This window comes from Fusarium graminearum, chromosome 3, assembly GCF_000240135.3.
Source record: "Fusarium graminearum PH-1 chromosome 3, whole genome shotgun sequence".
Lineage (NCBI taxonomy): Eukaryota > Fungi > Ascomycota > Sordariomycetes > Hypocreales > Nectriaceae > Fusarium > Fusarium graminearum.
The window spans coordinates 3241084-3258585 of record NC_026476.1 but is presented as its reverse complement, the minus strand read 5'-3'; the positions used below and the strand labels follow the sequence as shown (position 1 = coordinate 3258585).

Here is a 17502-nt window from a genome sequence, read left to right as displayed (position 1 = left end):
GACTGTGGCAGTCTTTTCGTTTCTCTACATACCTTACCGTCTGCCCATGACACATGCCTTCACACATTGCCCTTCCTGGCGCTGCGCGTCCTCGTCAAAGGTTTCGTGTGAACGGGTCTAATTGGCGATGGGTTAAGAAGGGGTTCACTCTATTGTTTGCGTTTTTTATTACTACATTTTTACTCTACCGCTTAGTATGTTTGTCTGCTCCTCTAAAATTTCAACGCTGACCTCGCAAAGATCGTTAATGATAGTGTTTGGCGACCCTCGGGACCGATATTAGAAGACACCACAATCACCCCCGCCAACGTCTCTTCTGGGGACCGAAAATTTGTCATTGTATTGCCCGTCGATAACTCGAGTCCCGATCTATGCAAAGTTGTCAGCAGTGCCGTTGCTCTCGGCTACCCAGCTCCTGTTATCGTCAATTGGAAGAACGACTTTCATACCGACGCCGACGGCATTGGGCCTTCGCAGCTAGGCAAGATCACCGGTACACTCAACTACCTGCAATGGGCTACTGGCGATGAGGCCTCCGAAGACGAAAAACTAGGGGAGGACGATCTGGTGCTTATGCTCGACGCCCACGATATTTGGCTACAACTACCACCTAGCGTCATGTTGAACCGATACTACAGCGCCAACGAACGAGCAAACAAGCGAATTGCCCAGGACTACGGTTTCTTCGACAAGGACCTTATGCAGCAGACCATCATTGCTGCTGCGCAAAAGGGCTGCATCGCTCCCCGCGACAAGATTTCGAACCTCTACTGCCACGACGTTCCCGACAGCACACTCCCCGAGAATGTGTTTGGCTTCTTTACCGATTACAACGTCGGACGATACAAATATGTACGACCCAAGTATGTCAACAGCGGAAGTTTCATGGGCCCTGCAGGGGATATGCGCCGATATTTCCAACGCGTCAAAGATCGCATGGACAAGGATCTTCTTGAGGTGAGGTCCAACGAGGATCTCGCTGGTGATCAGGGCATCTTTGCCGAGGTGTTTGGCGAGCAAGAACTTTGGCGCCAACACATTCACGAAGACGACTTTGCGCACGACAACCCCGGCAAGGAGGCAGCGCTATCGGCACGAGACGAATTTGAATACCACGTTGGCCTGGACTACGCGCAAGAACTCTTCTACCCGACTTGCTATTCTGAAACAGGAGGATATTTCGTGTCCCTCGACGACCCATCCTCCATCGCCAAACAATCGAGTAAAGCAGGCGTCTCGCCACCACGCATTGGGGGTGTTCCCAACGACATTTCCGTCGCGGAAGCTCCCTTGGCCCAATTGGACGACGGCAGCAACCAAGGTGGCTCGTGGGGTGACGTCTCGCTTTACGTCGACTTTTGGACAACGTCGGTTCCTGTTGCGATCCACCACAACGCTTGGAGAGACGGTCTCAAGAGCCGTCGAACAACATGGTGGGATAAGACGTGGTACTTTCCCCACCTGCGCAACCTTTTGGAGGCACACATGGCAGCAAACACGACTGCGCCACTAGCGAGCATCGCGGCAGACGATGGCAACCTGGAGGTGTGGTCCTACGGCGCAAATGTCAAGGGAAGCGCGTCGCTTCTGTTTGGCAAGAATAAAGAGTCCAAGGCTTGGCAGCTCCGATCGACAGATTGGAACACAGTCTGCAAATCAAGTAACGACGAGGATGAGTCTGAGACACGCTGGTATGACGAAGTGTTCCGAGACGGAAAGGGTTTACTATAGAGATGTGTTTGGAAAGGACTCATTCTGGTTGGAGTTTAAATTCATAGCGTGTATTTTTTGAACCATTCACGAACGACATAAGACAAGATAAAGAACAGATATTCAGTGTAAACATAAGTTTTACCGAGAGTACATCGTGATTGCTGTCAAGCTATTTCTCTTGGTACTCAAACCTCATGATAGCAACGTCGTCTGCCAATTCCCTTGGCTGATTCTTGGCTGACGTCTCGACAGGGATTAAAGGTACCTGCATGCTGACGAGTACCGGCGATTTTTCGTTCCGGTCCAGGCCTTGGCGTTGCGCCGGTGCCGCGCGTTATTGAACGGCGCATAACGCTATCGGCATCAAAGTTAGATCGATAAATGGCTTTGGAGAGGGAATGAATATAAACTCTGACGCCCAAGAAATGCAACTATTCAGATATTGATTGATGACATTCCTTGGTATATTATTATGGTTTAATATGGTGATTTATTCTCGGCACTCGGATCTGCTGCTGACAGGGGATTTACGGTTTTGATAAGAGCCTCACTACTGACCGAATAGGTAGGTCGTAAGGATTGGTCAAGGTACGACGGGCGTAGAGGACCGATTTAGACGAAACATGTCTTGTTCCTGTTTCATTATAGCTTCCCCTATAATGGCATCGCAATGGGATGAAAGCTATATCCTAGAAGTTGGCTTGGCTGGTGTACAATAGAATTTACTGAAACTTTGGCATTTCTTTTTTTTTTTTCTCATGAAGGAGTGTTCTTTGAAGGAGCGATGAACACATTCTGTTGCGGGCAGGCTTACAAGACCCCAGACAGCGATAGTTGAATATGCTTAGAATTGTGTCTGGTGAGGTATCGTGAAAATCGGCGTCTACATGGACTAACTCTCAAGAATGACGAAATGAAATCTTATATTGTACCTTGAGTACAAAGATTTATTCTAATACTTATAATATCTCCATCTCTGTGATTTCAGATTGAAAGCCCTTTTAGTAGTTTGCAGAAATCCAACTCCAAATTTACATGATAGCTAGGTTGCAGACAACTCGCTGATTCGACAGATACAATTCTATTGATATTAGGTTATACAACTGGAAAGATAGCTACAGCCACAGCACAACATATCGGAGAAAATCCGGTATCGAGCATTCACACAATCAACCACTCTTCCACCCATAAATAGTCAAAATAGCATCCGCAAACTCGTCCGGCGCCTCCATAGGAAACGCATGTCCAACATCAGCAACTCTCCTCTCAAACTGTCCAGTGAAATACTGCCTATGCGCAGCTGTACCACCCTTTTTCAAAGGATCTCGCTTCCCATCAAGCGCAACAGTAGGCACAGTTATCTTGGGTTTAGTAGCTAGAACATCTTCTAACCTTTGCAACGCCGGATCTCCCTTTGCGTTACCGAAACAAAACCTATAGGCGTGTATGACGACATCCACGAAATCATGATTATCAAATGACTCTGCCGTGCGTTGATAAAATGACTCGGTGAAGGAGAAGGAAGGTGACCACTGCTCCCAGAGTATTCGACAGAGATCCCGTCTATTCTCCGCCAAACACTTAATTCCTCGCTCTTGTTGGAATAAATGCTGGTACCAAACTGTACATTCCAGACTTGGTTCCAGAGGTATTTGAGAAGCTGATATGTCGGCGATGTCGTAGGACGCATATGAAACAAGCCCGATAACACGCTCTGGCCAAAGCGCCGACGCAACACAGCAAGACATGCCACCCCAGTCAAAGCCACCAAGTATAGCCTTTTCGATATTCAACGCATCCATGAGCTCGATGACATCTGAGCCGAGAGCTGCCTGTTGACCGCTTCTCATCGTCTGCGAGGAGAGAAAGCGCGTGGGACCGAAGCCGCGTAGGTAAGGGACTATGACTCGAGCACCGTTTGATACAAGCTTGGGGACTACATCGTCGTATGCGTGGATGTCGTAGGGGAAGCCGTGGTAGAGAAGAACTAGCCAGCCTGAGGGAGGGCCATGGTCGTAGTATCCCACTTCAAGGGTACGAGTCTTGATTGTTTTGTACATGGGTTTTTGTCTTGATGATATAAAGTTAGTTGAGATGATGTTGGCTAACAAGAGGGGTATTTTGTTTGGTGTTGCGCCTTGTGGTTGACATGTTGGACGTTGATCCTGCTTACGTCAGATCGTTCTTTTATATCCCGATTGACCACATGATTACATTTATACAAGCAGGTTGCGCTGCTAGGTTTTACTTAAGCTCAAATCTCTTTTCAGATTCACGATGAGCCCCCTATGATACAAGCATGTATGTTAAATAAAAACCGGCACTGATTTAGGGGCTAACGAAAAAATTAGACCAGATTTAGTCCATAGATAGCCTAAGAGATCCTTAGTATTTTCGTCCAGTGTTCGTTTAGTCCCTAGGTATTTCTATTTAAACCGCCTAACAGGTCATTCTATCTAATGATCATTTTCTATTCTTCACTACCTGTTCATACGCCAGTGACAACAGCTGTGCATTATCTAAACCAGCTCCCAGGGGATAGACCTCCCTTGAACCCAAAGTTCACGCATACTTCCCTTCACGATAGTCTCATTAAACTCGGCTTTGAATATGGATTTGACTATCAGCTACGTGCTGAAGCACCGAGGCACTGAATGAATATTAATGTCAAGAGTCAAAAGGGAGTGCTCAAACGCAAAACTCCATATATGTAAATACCAACCCGTTACTCCGTGTTGCCCCCCTGACATTACCGAATGCAAACAAGACGAGGCAGCTATTGATGCAGCTTCAAAACTATGCGTTTGATGGTCCTCGCACAATCACTTCAACCGTTACAAACGCCGGCACCTAAAATACAAGATCCAAACCTTTACGACAGTCCTCACACTCTAAATATTCATGTTACTGCACTTGACTTCTTCACAGATCACTGAACACAAATTCGAAACCTCATTTAATCAAGCTCAAGTTACCCTCAATTTACCATCCAGTCGGGCAACAAAAAGTAAGGATTTAAAGCAATCTAGACGAAATTGCTAGACCACTCTTAGGGTATATATACACCGAGTGATCTAATACTCTTATGCAACTCGCCTAACATCCAAAACAGAAACAACCTCCTGCAACTACACGCCAACTCCAGCTTTGACAGCAACAATGTGTCAAGCAAGAATGACACACTTCACCTGCGTCTGGTGCAACGACCGCTGGAGTTCTGCCAGAGAAAACATCATCTGTCGCGAAGCAAAGGGCCCCTTTGAAAAAGGTCTCTTTGGTGGCTGCGGCAAGATATCTGGTGTGGACAAGTCCGTCTACGATCGGTTATGTCCGCGATGTCCGCCCAAGGGGGCTCGAGAGGTTACACATCGCTGAAACAGACACTTTCGTGAGTCTTGACATGTTTTGTTGACGCGCAGTTTGTTGACCATTATCAGTATCGTTCTTGGGGAGAGACTGGGCAGTGTCTTGGTGGAACACGGTGGCAGGGGGGTTTACACATCTGTCGAGTCACTGATTGTTTATCTCTGTTCCTATTAGTCTAGTACCCTAGTAGCAGAGAAGTTGGCCTCCTAAGCCTTAGGGCATAAAAATAAGTCATCTAAGAAGCCTAGTCTAAGTAGCATAGGCTACTCTAATAATTTCATCTCTTATGCTCTGAGAGGACAATGTTTCTAATACCCTGAGGGAGTAATTGCATTGATTCTAAGTATACCTATTCAATTATCGCTGTCTGGTTTCTTGTAACCTGCCTACAACAGAATGTGTTCATCGCTCCTTCAAAAAACGCTGCAGCCCGTTCACCTCGGCAAGGGCTTGCAGGTGCTTCTTTGTCAAACACTCCGCAATATCTTCATCCCCTGTGTCATGCTCTGCCGCATCGTACCCTGTTGTCGGATTGTCCCAGAATTCTCCATACATTCGGTGCAGGACCCGGGAGTCCTGCTCGGTATCATACAATGCTAGAGTGGACCCCCCTTCAACATCACTCCAACCGCCAACCTTGAACTTGGTGGACGATTCCGATTTCGATTTCGTAGCTGTTTCCCGTAACCAATGTAGAATACCAGCCACCTGGTTAAGGGCATTCTGAACATCTGAATATCCCTCCAATTTTGAGAAGGTAAGAGTCGTTGGGACGACGTCGAGGCCGCGCAACCATAGCTCATTTGTACTAGGTTTCCTGACGACTTTTACCTTGACAGTGTACTCGGCCCTTGAGAGCCACGAAGTCATTCCGGTTTGCAAATTGTTTTCACAGCACGAGTCCGGCCCAAGTTGCAATGCGAACATAGCCGCGCAGTCAGTGACAGGTGCAGCAGTCTTCTTTGCATTTCGATGTTTCTTGGATCTGCCGGTACCAGTATCGGTATAGGTTAAATTAGGTTCGCTGACAACGATGATTGAAAGACCGCCTAAATTGTATTTTACAGCACGATGTGGGTTTTTGGATGGTTGTGTCGTCGCTAAGTAGCGCAATGCATGCATGTCATTACTCTGGCTCCAGAATTTATGATGACTGTGTGCCTCGATGCCACTGATGATGAGCGTGTTTCCGAACAGATCCAGAGTTAGGTGGCCGAGGGCAGGCGCCGAATTTAGGAGAAGTCCTGTCAACGCGCTGGAGGATATAATGACGTCAATGGTGTCGAAACGGAAATCAGGGTTTGCGGCCTTGATGGCCTTGAACACAGCCGTGAATCGATAATTGTTGTGTTGATGATGGTTTTCGAGATAATCGGGGCTTGGGAGGTACCGTTTAGCATAAGGACGCAACGCATGAGGACCCTTTTTCGGACGTTGCTACCGGGGCGGGTTAGGGTCTAGATGAACATGTTAGTTTGACTGTAAAATAAAATAACTAGATGCGGATCGAGGGCGAGATACCTGGATCGTGGGTAACTGCATTTTTGTTCTTGACTACGTCAAAGAAGTCAAAATTGCAGAGGATCTCATATCTATCGTTAGTTGATACTGAGCAGCGTGGTTTCATGTCGGAAATGCGACAAGCTGCAAAGTGTGGCAGCGGTGTACTTTGCTGCGGCATCTTGACAGTTGACGATACTCGGCGTGATGATGTTTGTGTGATGAAGGGTAAAAGACGTAGCCTTCTCTCTCTGGTGTCCGGGCGTTTATAGGTAGGGTCCGCTAATGACTGAAGGGAAGAGGGAAGGTACATCTGTGGTCTCGAGATGCAACAAGCAGGAAAGTTGGCCCCTAAGCCTTAGGATATAAAAATAAATAGCCTAAAGACTATAGTCTTAGTAGCATAAGCCGACCTACTAATTTCGTCCTTTGCGATCTTGACGACCAATCTTTCCGATATCCTGATGGATCGGCCAGGCATGACCAGCTTGGCGTGCCTGTGCATATATGGCGATTGTTGAGATATCTGTTGGCCGAGGACTGCGGACTGCGGAGACGATGAGATACCAAGAATACAACAAAAAGCATAACATTGTTTAACAAAAGGTATATATATCCGTTCCAACAAAACGCCTGTTCCGTACCATTTTCACCCCAGAACAGCCGCACTTCCTCCAAGAATGTTTCCAAAATATTAAAGGACTGGGCATCGCTCTTTGCCCAAAGTATCCTCATCTCAGTTCATTAGATAACATTTGTTGCCGTTAATGTCTATGCTCCTCCTTGGTTTCATTATGAGAAGGTAGCTCCGCTGCGAAACTCTGATGTCCTGGCGCAGGTGATTGATAGCCACCTGTGGATTGCGAGTATGCACTGTTGCGGTGCGATTCAGTGGTTGACTGCGACCATCTCGGGTCGTAGGATCCTGTCGAGTTGCGGAAGTTGCTGGGTGGATGACCAGGGCTCGGTTGAAGACCAGGGGACTGTTGGAGGCCAGGGGACTGTTGTGGATGGTAGTAGTCGCCGGGGAGTTCCATGGGGAAGCTCTGGATGTTGGTCTTGGGGGGGACGGGCGGTGGTTGCTGTTGCTGGTACTGCGCGCCGGGCGGCGGTGTGTGACCCGGGTATTGACTGCCTGGTGGTGGTGTTTGAGCTTGATAAACATAAGGGCTTTGGGGGTATTGAGATCCAGCATTGTCGGGAGTTGCATACGGATATGTTGGTGAGCGCTGAGGTTGCATCTGCTGTTGGTATCCATAGGGCTGCTGGTACGAAGGACCTGGGCTCATGGGCCCTGGACCGGGATGGAGAGCAGCGTCTGGTAGACCAGTTGAGGGATTCTGCAGGGCCTGCTGTCGGGCTTGACTACTCTCAGATCGATCGTTGGGGTTGTACGTCTTGAGCTTTCCATCTTGGAACATGGCCTTTAATAGACCAGCATCGAGAAGCTCTGCCTTTTTGACCATGCGGTTGACCATATCAACACTGGCCTTCCTCGACTCGGCCTTGACAAACCCCATCAGAGTAATATTCGCTTTGAGATCGACATCAGTGCGCAGATAGAGACCTTCCTTTGGTGCGCCAAGCTGCTCCAGACCAAGCTCGGGTTGCTCCGGAGGTTCAAGACCGGGCTGGTTGCCCATGATGCGGTACTTGTTCCTCATATCGATACCGAGGGGGATATAAATATGCGACTGCATGCCCCATGGCATATCATGGAAACAGCCATTGAATGTAAGCTTTCCAGATCCTATCTTTCCCAGGCCCGGCAGATACTGAATGCGCTCTGTGATCTCGTACCAGGTGCTGTAGTACTCGTCGGCGGCGGCATTGCGAGGAGCGGGGATGGGTTTGTGGCTTAGGACTAGCGGATTGAGGGTGATGATTTCACCGTGAGAGTGAAGAAGATCGATAGCGAGCTGTCTCGGGATGAAGCCCGGGATAGGCGTGATGATGGTGAGAGTTTCCTTCTTTTTCAACATTTTGACGGTATTGTTTTATGTGTCGTGTAGTATATCGGATTGCGTGTTTCAGCTGCAAGGTACGGTTCTCTGCAGCCACGATATTGGCAAGGCTTTCCAATAGTCGGTGTCGGCGCAACCATGTACTTGTCGCATTAAATAGCAGCCGTATCAATCGTGTCAAGTCGTCGCTCTTGTGCAGTATTTTCAGAGGTAATTCACTTGGCGATTTCTTTTGCTGCGTGGATTGATTGACGAAGAGCTTGTCTAAGCTAAGCTGAGCTCGAAGAGAGGGGAAGAAAAGATGCAAAAAGTCGAGGGGGGCCCACGGGGATTAAAAAAATACGGCAGTTCAAGTCGAGCAGGGATCTAGACCAGCCACTGAATGAGACAAGACTGACTAGGATATGAGTGCGACAGATTGATTCCATCCCTTGGGCTTGGCTGGGTTGTCGTTGGGTTGTGTATTAAAAGCCGCCACGAAATGACTACGACGATGACGTGAGACGGGCACTTCCATTTGCTGGACCTTGAAGATCACTTTGCCAAACAAGACACGACCTAGCGACAGCAAAGAGAATGTCGTAATGGGTATAACATCCATGCATTATCTCAACAAGGTCATCTTATGCTTTTCGTCTCTGGCCATGTCTTGTCAGATACCGAATTATGCTGAATCTCTAGGGATCTCGCTTCAACCCTGTCCCCACGATGACCCATGGTCGAGATCTGGTCGAGATCTCCCGTATCTACACAATGGCAGTTGATCAGAGGATGACCAAATCAGCACGGAAATCTCTTGTTCCGGAGGATCAAAAAACTGCGCCTGTATATTTGCTATTCACAGAGTCACAGGATGATCTCTCTTTAGCAATTGGCCCTTGACGCGTGGACACTGAGGCTGGGTGAGATTATAGCTCCGAAAAGATTGCGACATAAGGACGACGCCTTATCGATAAGACCTCATTCTGTCGTCTTCAGTCCACTTGAATATCGGTCAATTTGTTAATTCTGTTTAAAGCTGAATAAACAATCCTTGCCCTGTTGGAATAATGTCTATTGGTTTCAGTTTCGCAGTGGGTTCCCGCTTACGTGCTGCGCCATATTGTTGCCGCCCGCTCTTTTTCAGCTTCCGTAAGAGGCGGGTCCTACAAGCACAGGGGACTTGGAGCAGATGAGATGAAATTATTAGCAGCTCTCGGGCTATCCACTCACTAAAACTGACTACTAATCTGATGTTCGGGTCCATAGGTCAACCACTCTCGACCTTAGGATATCAGAAGAATTAGCCATGGGGAGCATAAGAAACAGTATTATTGTGGCAGATTATGCTACTTAGACGAGGCTTCTTAGATTACTTATTATTATGCCGTAAGACTTAAGAGAGTAATCTGTCTGCTACCTACTACCTAGCCACTATTACCACCGATTTTATGCAACCCACCTGCATGGGTTCCAAATAGAGTCGTCAGCCCTATGGATCTGGTCGACATGGATCTGGACCCTCAGATTTTTTCAGGCTTCTTCCCAACCATCAAATACATAGGCGTAAACAATTTCCTCTTACCACCCTCAACCAGAGCATCTGCTCCCTTGGCCAATCCATCAGCCGTCTTTCTTGTTCCTTTCGGCGCAATCGAGCAAGCCTCCAATACTCCAATCAAATTATGCATAACCAGTCTCCCCCATTTGTTCATCCTGAATACCGTCAACAGATCACTTAGATTCTGTGCATATCGCATGTCACTATCCAACGGCCAATACCACGGGGCTGTCCCGTCATCTGTAGCTGCGAGGTCCTCGTGATGGAGCAGCTCAAAACCCGCCGCTTTGATAGCTGATAACCCATGATCAATCTTGAACATCTGTGCGATGCCATCGCCTAATTCGATATCGAGACGGATACGACGTTGTTCGAGGTCATCGTTGTCATATATATCAGTCATGAGCCACTCGTAGACACCGAAGATGCCGCCTGGTTTCAGGACACGTCGGATCTCGCTGTAGACGCCTTCTAAGGAGGGTGCGTGAACGGTTGCTTCGATGGCATAGACGGCGTCGAATGAGTTATCGGGAAAGGGCATTTTCTATCATCGTTAGCACCCAAAAGTGACCACTGGTATGAACAAACTAACCATGAAATCGCCCTGAACAAACTTGAGTTTATCAGAAAGTCCTTCCTTCTCGGCATAGATACCTGCACGCCCGACCTGATACTCGTTGATATTCAGACCAGTTACGTGAGCCCCCGTAAACTTGACAATCTCTCGGGCTGGTCCACCAACACCACATCCAACGTCGAGGACCTTCATACCAGGTTTGATGCCGATGTTGTGAGCGAGGTAGTGTTCGTGTCGAGCGATAGCACGGTCAAAGGATTCTCCATACGCAAAGCGACAGAAATGAAAACTCTGGGACCATCCGTACTCGTAGAGATCTGTGGCAAGGTTGTAGTATCTGAAAGGTCAGTAAAAAGCTGATATCAATGATCATGTCACCTACTGTCTTGTCAAACTGGCATAGTTGTCGGTTCTCTCCTGTCGGACAGCCTCTACTTCATCCTCGGCCTTTTTATTATCAAAGAACTGAAAGTACTCATCAACAGCGGCAGCATGAGCTTTATTGTCTTTGTTCATCATGGCTCGCATGCCACCTCTTGATTCTTTTGATTTTCCATGGAGGACATTGTCGAATGCTGAGTTCTGGGCCTCGTCGTAGGAGATGAGTTCGGTGGTTGGCATCTTGGTGATGGATATGCAGAAGAAACAGGAAGTATTGGGGTATTGAATGAATTGGTGAGTGATGATTATGGTGTGACTTGGAGAGAATTGACTTTGTTTATATAGGAACTCCAAGGAAATTGGTTAACACGATTCCAGCCCCTTGAACAACCGTAACTACCATCCGCATATTCTTCATCTGTCAAGACTTACATCACACTCGAGATACAGCATGTTTGCGAAAACGAACAAGAGATTGTTACTGCAGAAGGATTCCTAAGTAACACCTTAATACGGGTTACGAATACGAGGCGTACCCGAATGCGAGAGCTATTAACTCTTACTTCTACCATTAAAGATCCAGTTTATTACGGCCGGAGTAATTAATTCAGATCTGATCTTATCTATATATGATAGATACTGAGTAATAGACCAACCGGATTGTTGGCGATACCCTGTTTATCTAGATCCGACACTGGGTTACGGGTGTTCCTGAAGCTCGCTAAGAAATTGAACTGTTTAGGAAGTTGACTATTTGCGGCGGACGAATCCTTTACTGCGCCATTCAACGGTCTGAGGCGATTTGCATTGTTCCAGACGCTGGGAAGCAATAACTGCCTATCGATTGTTCGGTTTGTGGCCGAGTCTGAGGTTCGTATTCACGCTTCGCAATCCGAGTCGTTCAGTTGGGAAAGATTGCCCTCGGATGCATGAGGTCCTGCTTTGTCAAGAACAGAATGATCAAGCTGACGTGCTATCATCAACTGCGCTGAAGAGATTAGTAATGTACCCGTATCCTTGCACTGCTCCGCTGATAGAGGTCGGCTGCCTCAATCATAGAGCTCGCACAAGTCAACAGGACTCACAGGAGTATTATGACAAGTTCCCAAATCGCGCACCGCCTGCTCCTACCTCTCAATATTGAGTCAGTAAAATTTAGATGGAACAATTGTTACTTGGCTTGGTCGGACGGTGGTCTCGATATCATCAAGTGACAGGCGATCGAAAAGAGACTCGCCAGCATGACAATGGGTCGGCACACCTATCATGATTACCACGACTCTGCCGCAAGATGCGATACGTTAATTTGTTACAAAGCTATCCAAAGCAAATGCATTTCTCAACTTCTTCGAGCCACTATGACGCCTCTCCGTAATCCCTCCGTCCAGTCCTCCGTTGACAATCCATCGATCATCTTCTACCAACACTCTCAAAATATAGCCAACGCATTCGGAGGCGATCCAATCAATCCAGGCTGATTCAAAGGCGTCGAAGTTATCATAAACGAATACCTCTTCGTCTTTTTGCAATACGCAGCCAGCTTTCTCAAATCCCACAACTCGCCAATTGGCATGCCAAAAAGGCTCAAGCAATACACATGAAGCACTGTCACAATCAGCAATCGTCCACCACAAACTCAACACAACGTACCGAGATCCTTCATTCCACCGATCGAGCCATCGGGCTTCAGGGGAGGAAACGCTTCAAAAGCGCTCGAGTCCGATGCAGCTGCAGCGAACCGCTTGTTCCACATCCATCTCGCCATTTCTTCACTCCCGTCGAGGCCGCTGAGCTTCATAGCCATCATCTTGCCCAATCCGACAGGGTCCATCCTATCAACTACTTCCGTAGCGCCTGTGCGGACGAGGAGAATATCGCCAGGCTGGAACTCAACCTTCTGGTACGCCGCGCAAGCTTCCAAATCCTCAACAGTGATACGATTCCCGTCAAAGGGGTGGAACTCGATCTTCTTTTCTTCAGCGTAAGCGGCGTAGTCAATCAATACACCCCGACCGGCGATACAACCGCGCGAATGCCAGTGATCCAGAGTGGGCATGGTGTTGGAATCGGTTGAGTCAACAGACAATAGCTTTTTGTCTGGGTTGGCACCATTGTAGGCCAGGCCTGAATCTTGATGCTGGAAGTGGCACAGACTATCCCATTGGGAACTGCACTGGGTGTTGAAGCTGACTTCATCATCCCAGGACTTTCCTTGTTCAAAGGGGAGTCCTGCTAAGCTCTCGGGTATATACAAGACTTTATGCTCAGGCACTGCTCGGCCTGGGACGTTGAGCTTAGTCATCGCATTCAAAGGCCAACTGCAGAGTGTCAGTGGTGAGTGATCAGTGGGATCATGGACCTACTTTAAAGATATCGAGATGCCATCTTTGACTCCGAGAGCGGCATTGCGAACAACCTCTGGAGTCAAGAAGTTGAGTGTCCCAACCATGTCCTTTTTACCATCTTGGTCAAATAATCCCCAGGCACAACCCTTGGGCATACCTTCAACCTGGGGAAGATCATCGTAATCCGGTACAGAGCTTAGATCGAAAGTCATTTTGAAGATGAAGCTGAGTGTGCATGATTGTGCTCAAAAACTCGGCCATGATGTCTAATTTATAGACATGGTCAATTCTGACGATATGTTGTCAGCCTGGACGATACCCCTGTTTTGCTGGAGCCTGGAGCTGGATTAACCACTTTGGGTTATTATATGAAACTATTCACACTCTTCAGAGACTCGTACTCGGATAAGACCCACTGTCTTCCTTTGGCCTCGGTAAAGAGAGCGATACTCATTTTGTGGTCGAAGCAGCAGGCATCTCAATTGAAGAATCACCAAGACCTCAGTAACCATCTCAACAGAATTGGCGACTTGGTCGCTTTATTTATATAACTATTATTTACTTTGAACATCTAGCGTCGTCCAAGTCCAAACATTCTCACACTATTCCTCCACGCCGCTTCGGCAACCTCATCAACAGCGACACCCTTCAACCCTGCCACTACCAAAGCAACCCTCTCCATGGTACAGCTTTCATTCCTCTCCTTGACCATACACTTGGCATCCCATTTATCTCTCTTCTTGGACGCCGGAAGAGGTCTCGCGTTGGCGCAGTATTGCTTGACTACTTCAGATGTGCTCTTGAGTTCGCCCCATGGTGCATCCGTCTCGAGCTGCAACGCATCAAGAGGGACCTTGGATACCATTTCCAGGCTTTCTGTGGTCTGGAAACTGAAGCCATTGACACTGACACCAAAACCCATTGATACGAGCTTCTCCATCTGTGATGCGCTTCCAACAAAGCTGTGTACCAGCCCACCGCGGGGCAGCTTCTCCATATATGGGGTCATTATCTCAACGAAATCATCAAAGGCATTGCGACAGTGCAGAAACAGAGGGAGGTCCCATTGGTTCTTGACAAAAAGGTCGAGCTGCGCCACGAAAGCCTTCTTCTGTACATCCTTGGATGCATGTTCCTCCTTATCATAATCCAGACCAAGCTCACCAAAGGCGGCGATATGCGGCGAATCTTGAGCCAGGGCGTTTTTGACTTTCTGCTCCAGCTCAGCAAGGTACGCCTTTCCGCCCTGTTCCAGTTCAGCAGCATGGTACGGGTGCACGCCAATGGTATAGTAAGCCTGTGCAGGACGCTGCTTGGTGATGCTGTCGTTGTGCGATGCGTCTGAAAGAGACATGCCTGTCAACATGACCTTGCTAACACCTGCATCTTTGGCTCGGTCGAGAGTATTGATAAAGTCTGGTTCGTGGCACTGCTTGTCATCACGGTATACACCCTTGAACTCTTTCGCAGTTGCTGTGACAGCGACCTGTAAACTGTCAGTTAACTAACCACTGCAACAGATGACAAACTTACATCCGCGTAGCGAATCTCAGCTGATGGAGCAGCGGGAGCAGCTGTAGGGAAAGCACTCAGATCAACAGTAGACGACATGATGTGTATGAGAAATCCTAATTGAGGGGAATCAAAGTTTCGAGAAAGAAGAGGAGGCGGAGCAGCTTTAAAGCACTCTGAAATAAAGTTCCACTCAATGTCATGAAGGTATCATGCTGCATGCATAACAACAAGCACTAGATACCCTGAGGGCGTCTCAGACCCAATCGCTATCCCCATCAGCCTCGAAACCCTATTATCTGGGCTATCGCGGAGAAGCAAATTACGTCAGCTCTCCATTATGTGGAGGTCCAAGATGCGGAGGTGCTGAGCTAGCTGCTGTACCTTTGAGCTGTCAGAAGAGGGGGATTTCATACGTGTCGAGTCTTGTGTCACGCGATCTTGACGAGTCAGTTAAAGCTTTGCTGTTCAAATATCGGTCTGTCTTGAACTGGATAATAGACTCCCTAAATCCGCGGACCAAACTCCCTATCGCCTCGTCAGAAACACAACACTCAATCATAGCCAAGACCATTCTTTTCCCAGCCACTCTTTTTGCAAAAGATCGATCCCCAAACGCACCAGGAATGCCGCTAACCACGATCCAACCGCCACGCCAAACAAACCTCGCCCACGACGCCGATTGCAGCGCCTTGCAACTGATCCTCCTATAAAAGATGACGGAATGCGCGCCAAGTCAAAGCCAGAGTACCAGGCTAGAAATGACTACGAGGATCAAAAAACAACAGCAGCAGTAGTTCGCAAAAAAGGCGTGACACATCACGCAAAGCAACAGTTAAGGCAGTCAAATATAAAGGAAAAAGCAGTGAGTGACTAAAGTAAACACAGACGGTACAGGCAAGTAGCTTAAATGAATTGAATTGATGACAATCCACCGGAGGGACCGAAGATCTCCAACGCCAATCATGATTCAGACCCAAGGAAATGGAGTGTGCGTGGTGTCGTGTAGAAATCCTGAGCTGCCATAAAACTTAAAGTCATAACCCAGATCGCAGTCAAGGTTGGGTATCGCTCATAAACTGCCACGGAAAGCAGATAGATTCTGCTCGACATGGTAGCCCGTGAGAAGGCAAGATAATTGAGTCCAAGGAAATAGAAGTGCCGGGGGATCGTTCGTATAAAAGCCCCTTGGTCAACGAGTTATCGTGGTCATATTACTGCGTGCAGCTTTGTTTAATACTCCTAATTTGTCAGTACGTCAACGGTTCGTGAGAGCCAAGATGCTTACCTGAGGAGGGCCGTTGGGGCCGGGGCCGGGAGGTCCAGGAGGTCCCTGGGGACCGGGAGCAGGGCCACCAAAGTGCTGAGGGCCGTAGTTGCCAGGTCCGCCGTGGCTGGGCATGCCCATGTAGTGAGGAGGAGGGGGGGCAGGGCGGTAGGGAGTGCCGACGCCAGAGTTGTTCTGAGATCGACCCCAGCTGAGGCGGACACGAGAGTTACCGATAGGGTAGCCCTGCATCTGGTTGATGGCCATCTCGGCGGCGTGGCGGTGGACAAACTGGACAAAACCGCAGCCCTTGCCAGGCGGTATCTTAACATAGGTGATCTCGCCAAAGCCCTGGAAGAATGATCGAAGCTCGTCCTCGGTGACGTAGCCGGAAAGACCACCGACAAAGACGGTGGTGTTGTTGGGGTCAGTGAACTGGTTCATCTGGGTAGCAGGGTTGAAACCTCCATAAGGGAAGCCCTGCATCCCACCACCGTTCCACATCTGCTGCTGGGGCATGCCGGGCATCATAGGACCGCCATGCTGGTGTCCTTGGCCACCGAAGCCGTGGTTGCCACGGTTCTTGGGGGTAGCAGTAGAGATTCGCATGGGTCGGTTACCGCAGTAGACTCCCTGCATCTCAACGAGGGCGCGCTGCTGGTCGTTCTCGTCGGAGAAGCGAACGAAGCCGTAGCCGCGGCTCTGACCGCTCATAGCATCGGTCATGATCTTGGCAGACTTGCAAGAGGGGAAACGAGCCTGGAAGAGAGAAACCAGGACGTACTCGTTGACCTCGGGACCAAGGTCGCCAACGAAAATGCTGTACTCGGGGCCGCGATCATCCCTGGGTATGTCAGTAAGCGATATCGACAGTGTAGGTGGGTGACATACCGTCGGTCAACAAGACCACCACCAGAGGCCCAGTTGAGCTTGAAGGAGCGACTGCTATTAGGGACTTGTGAACCGTTCATGTTGAGGGCCTTGGTGGCAGCCTCGGGGCTCTGGAACTCGACGAAACAGTAGCCGGCGTTGCCAGAGTTCTTGTCGCGGATGACCTTAACGTTTACATTTTCATGAGCCGAAGACAAGAAGACGCCCTTGATGAAATTCTCGTCCATCCAAGGTTCGAGCTCACCCATCCTATGGCAATCAGTATCGTTGCAGGCGTTGGTGGGGATCTTTACTTACCAAAGGGTGGTCTTGGGAGAGTCGGGGCCAGATCCAGGGGGAGGGGCAACGCCGCCCATGTCAGGGGCGGGAGGAGTGCCGTTGGAGTAGGCCATAGGGCCAGAAGGGGCACCGTTGTTGGCGGGCACACCAGAGAAACCAGGGTTCAT

The 17502-nt window shown here is 48.7% G+C and overlaps 8 protein-coding genes across 8 annotated transcripts; 1 reads left to right on the top strand and 7 right to left on the bottom strand.

The window, feature by feature from the left end:
• Window positions 1-53: 53 nt before the first annotated feature.
• On the top strand, window positions 54-1731 carry FGSG_05744 (uncharacterized protein; the record flags this gene model as incomplete). The annotated part of the gene is made up of 2 exons (XM_011326024.1): window positions 54-154; window positions 255-1731. The coding sequence occupies 2 exons, from the start codon at window positions 54-56 to the stop codon at window positions 1729-1731; spliced, it is 1578 nt and encodes a 525-aa protein (XP_011324326.1).
• Window positions 1732-2882: 1151 nt separating this feature from the next.
• FGSG_05743 (uncharacterized protein) lies at window positions 2883-3773 on the bottom strand (the record flags this gene model as incomplete). Its single annotated transcript, XM_011326023.1, has 1 exon — window positions 2883-3773. One exon carries the CDS (start codon window positions 3771-3773, stop codon window positions 2883-2885), a length of 891 nt encoding a protein of 296 aa, XP_011324325.1.
• A 1708-nt stretch (window positions 3774-5481) lies between these two features.
• FGSG_05742 (uncharacterized protein) lies at window positions 5482-6621 on the bottom strand (the record flags this gene model as incomplete). The annotated part of the gene is made up of 2 exons (XM_011326022.1): window positions 5482-6516; window positions 6601-6621. The coding sequence occupies 2 exons, from the start codon at window positions 6619-6621 to the stop codon at window positions 5482-5484; spliced, it is 1056 nt and encodes a 351-aa protein (XP_011324324.1).
• A 722-nt stretch (window positions 6622-7343) lies between these two features.
• Window positions 7344-8561, bottom strand: FGSG_05741 (uncharacterized protein; the record flags this gene model as incomplete). The annotated part of the gene is made up of 1 exon (XM_011326021.1): window positions 7344-8561. One exon carries the CDS (start codon window positions 8559-8561, stop codon window positions 7344-7346), a length of 1218 nt encoding a protein of 405 aa, XP_011324323.1.
• Window positions 8562-9949: 1388 nt separating this feature from the next.
• On the bottom strand, window positions 9950-11349 carry FGSG_05740 (sterol 24-C-methyltransferase; the record flags this gene model as incomplete). Its single annotated transcript, XM_011326020.1, has 4 exons — window positions 11043-11349; window positions 10676-10997; window positions 10108-10627; window positions 9950-9984 (listed from the first exon to the last, which is right to left on the bottom strand). Exons 1-4 carry the CDS (start codon window positions 11279-11281, stop codon window positions 9950-9952), a joined length of 1116 nt encoding a protein of 371 aa, XP_011324322.1. The 5' UTR covers window positions 11282-11349.
• A 1121-nt stretch (window positions 11350-12470) lies between these two features.
• On the bottom strand, window positions 12471-13598 carry FGSG_05739 (uncharacterized protein; the record flags this gene model as incomplete). The annotated part of the gene is made up of 3 exons (XM_011326019.1): window positions 12471-12646; window positions 12692-13359; window positions 13405-13598. The coding sequence occupies 3 exons, from the start codon at window positions 13596-13598 to the stop codon at window positions 12471-12473; spliced, it is 1038 nt and encodes a 345-aa protein (XP_011324321.1).
• A 359-nt stretch (window positions 13599-13957) lies between these two features.
• On the bottom strand, window positions 13958-14997 carry FGSG_05738 (uncharacterized protein; the record flags this gene model as incomplete). Its single annotated transcript, XM_011326018.1, has 2 exons — window positions 13958-14872; window positions 14920-14997. The coding sequence occupies 2 exons, from the start codon at window positions 14995-14997 to the stop codon at window positions 13958-13960; spliced, it is 993 nt and encodes a 330-aa protein (XP_011324320.1).
• Window positions 14998-15749: 752 nt separating this feature from the next.
• On the bottom strand, window positions 15750-17502 carry FGSG_05737 (uncharacterized protein; the record flags this gene model as incomplete). The annotated part of the gene is made up of 4 exons (XM_011326017.1): window positions 15750-16140; window positions 16187-17009; window positions 17057-17305; window positions 17354-17502. 4 exons carry the CDS (start codon window positions 17500-17502, stop codon window positions 16132-16134), a joined length of 1230 nt encoding a protein of 409 aa, XP_011324319.1. The 3' UTR covers window positions 15750-16131.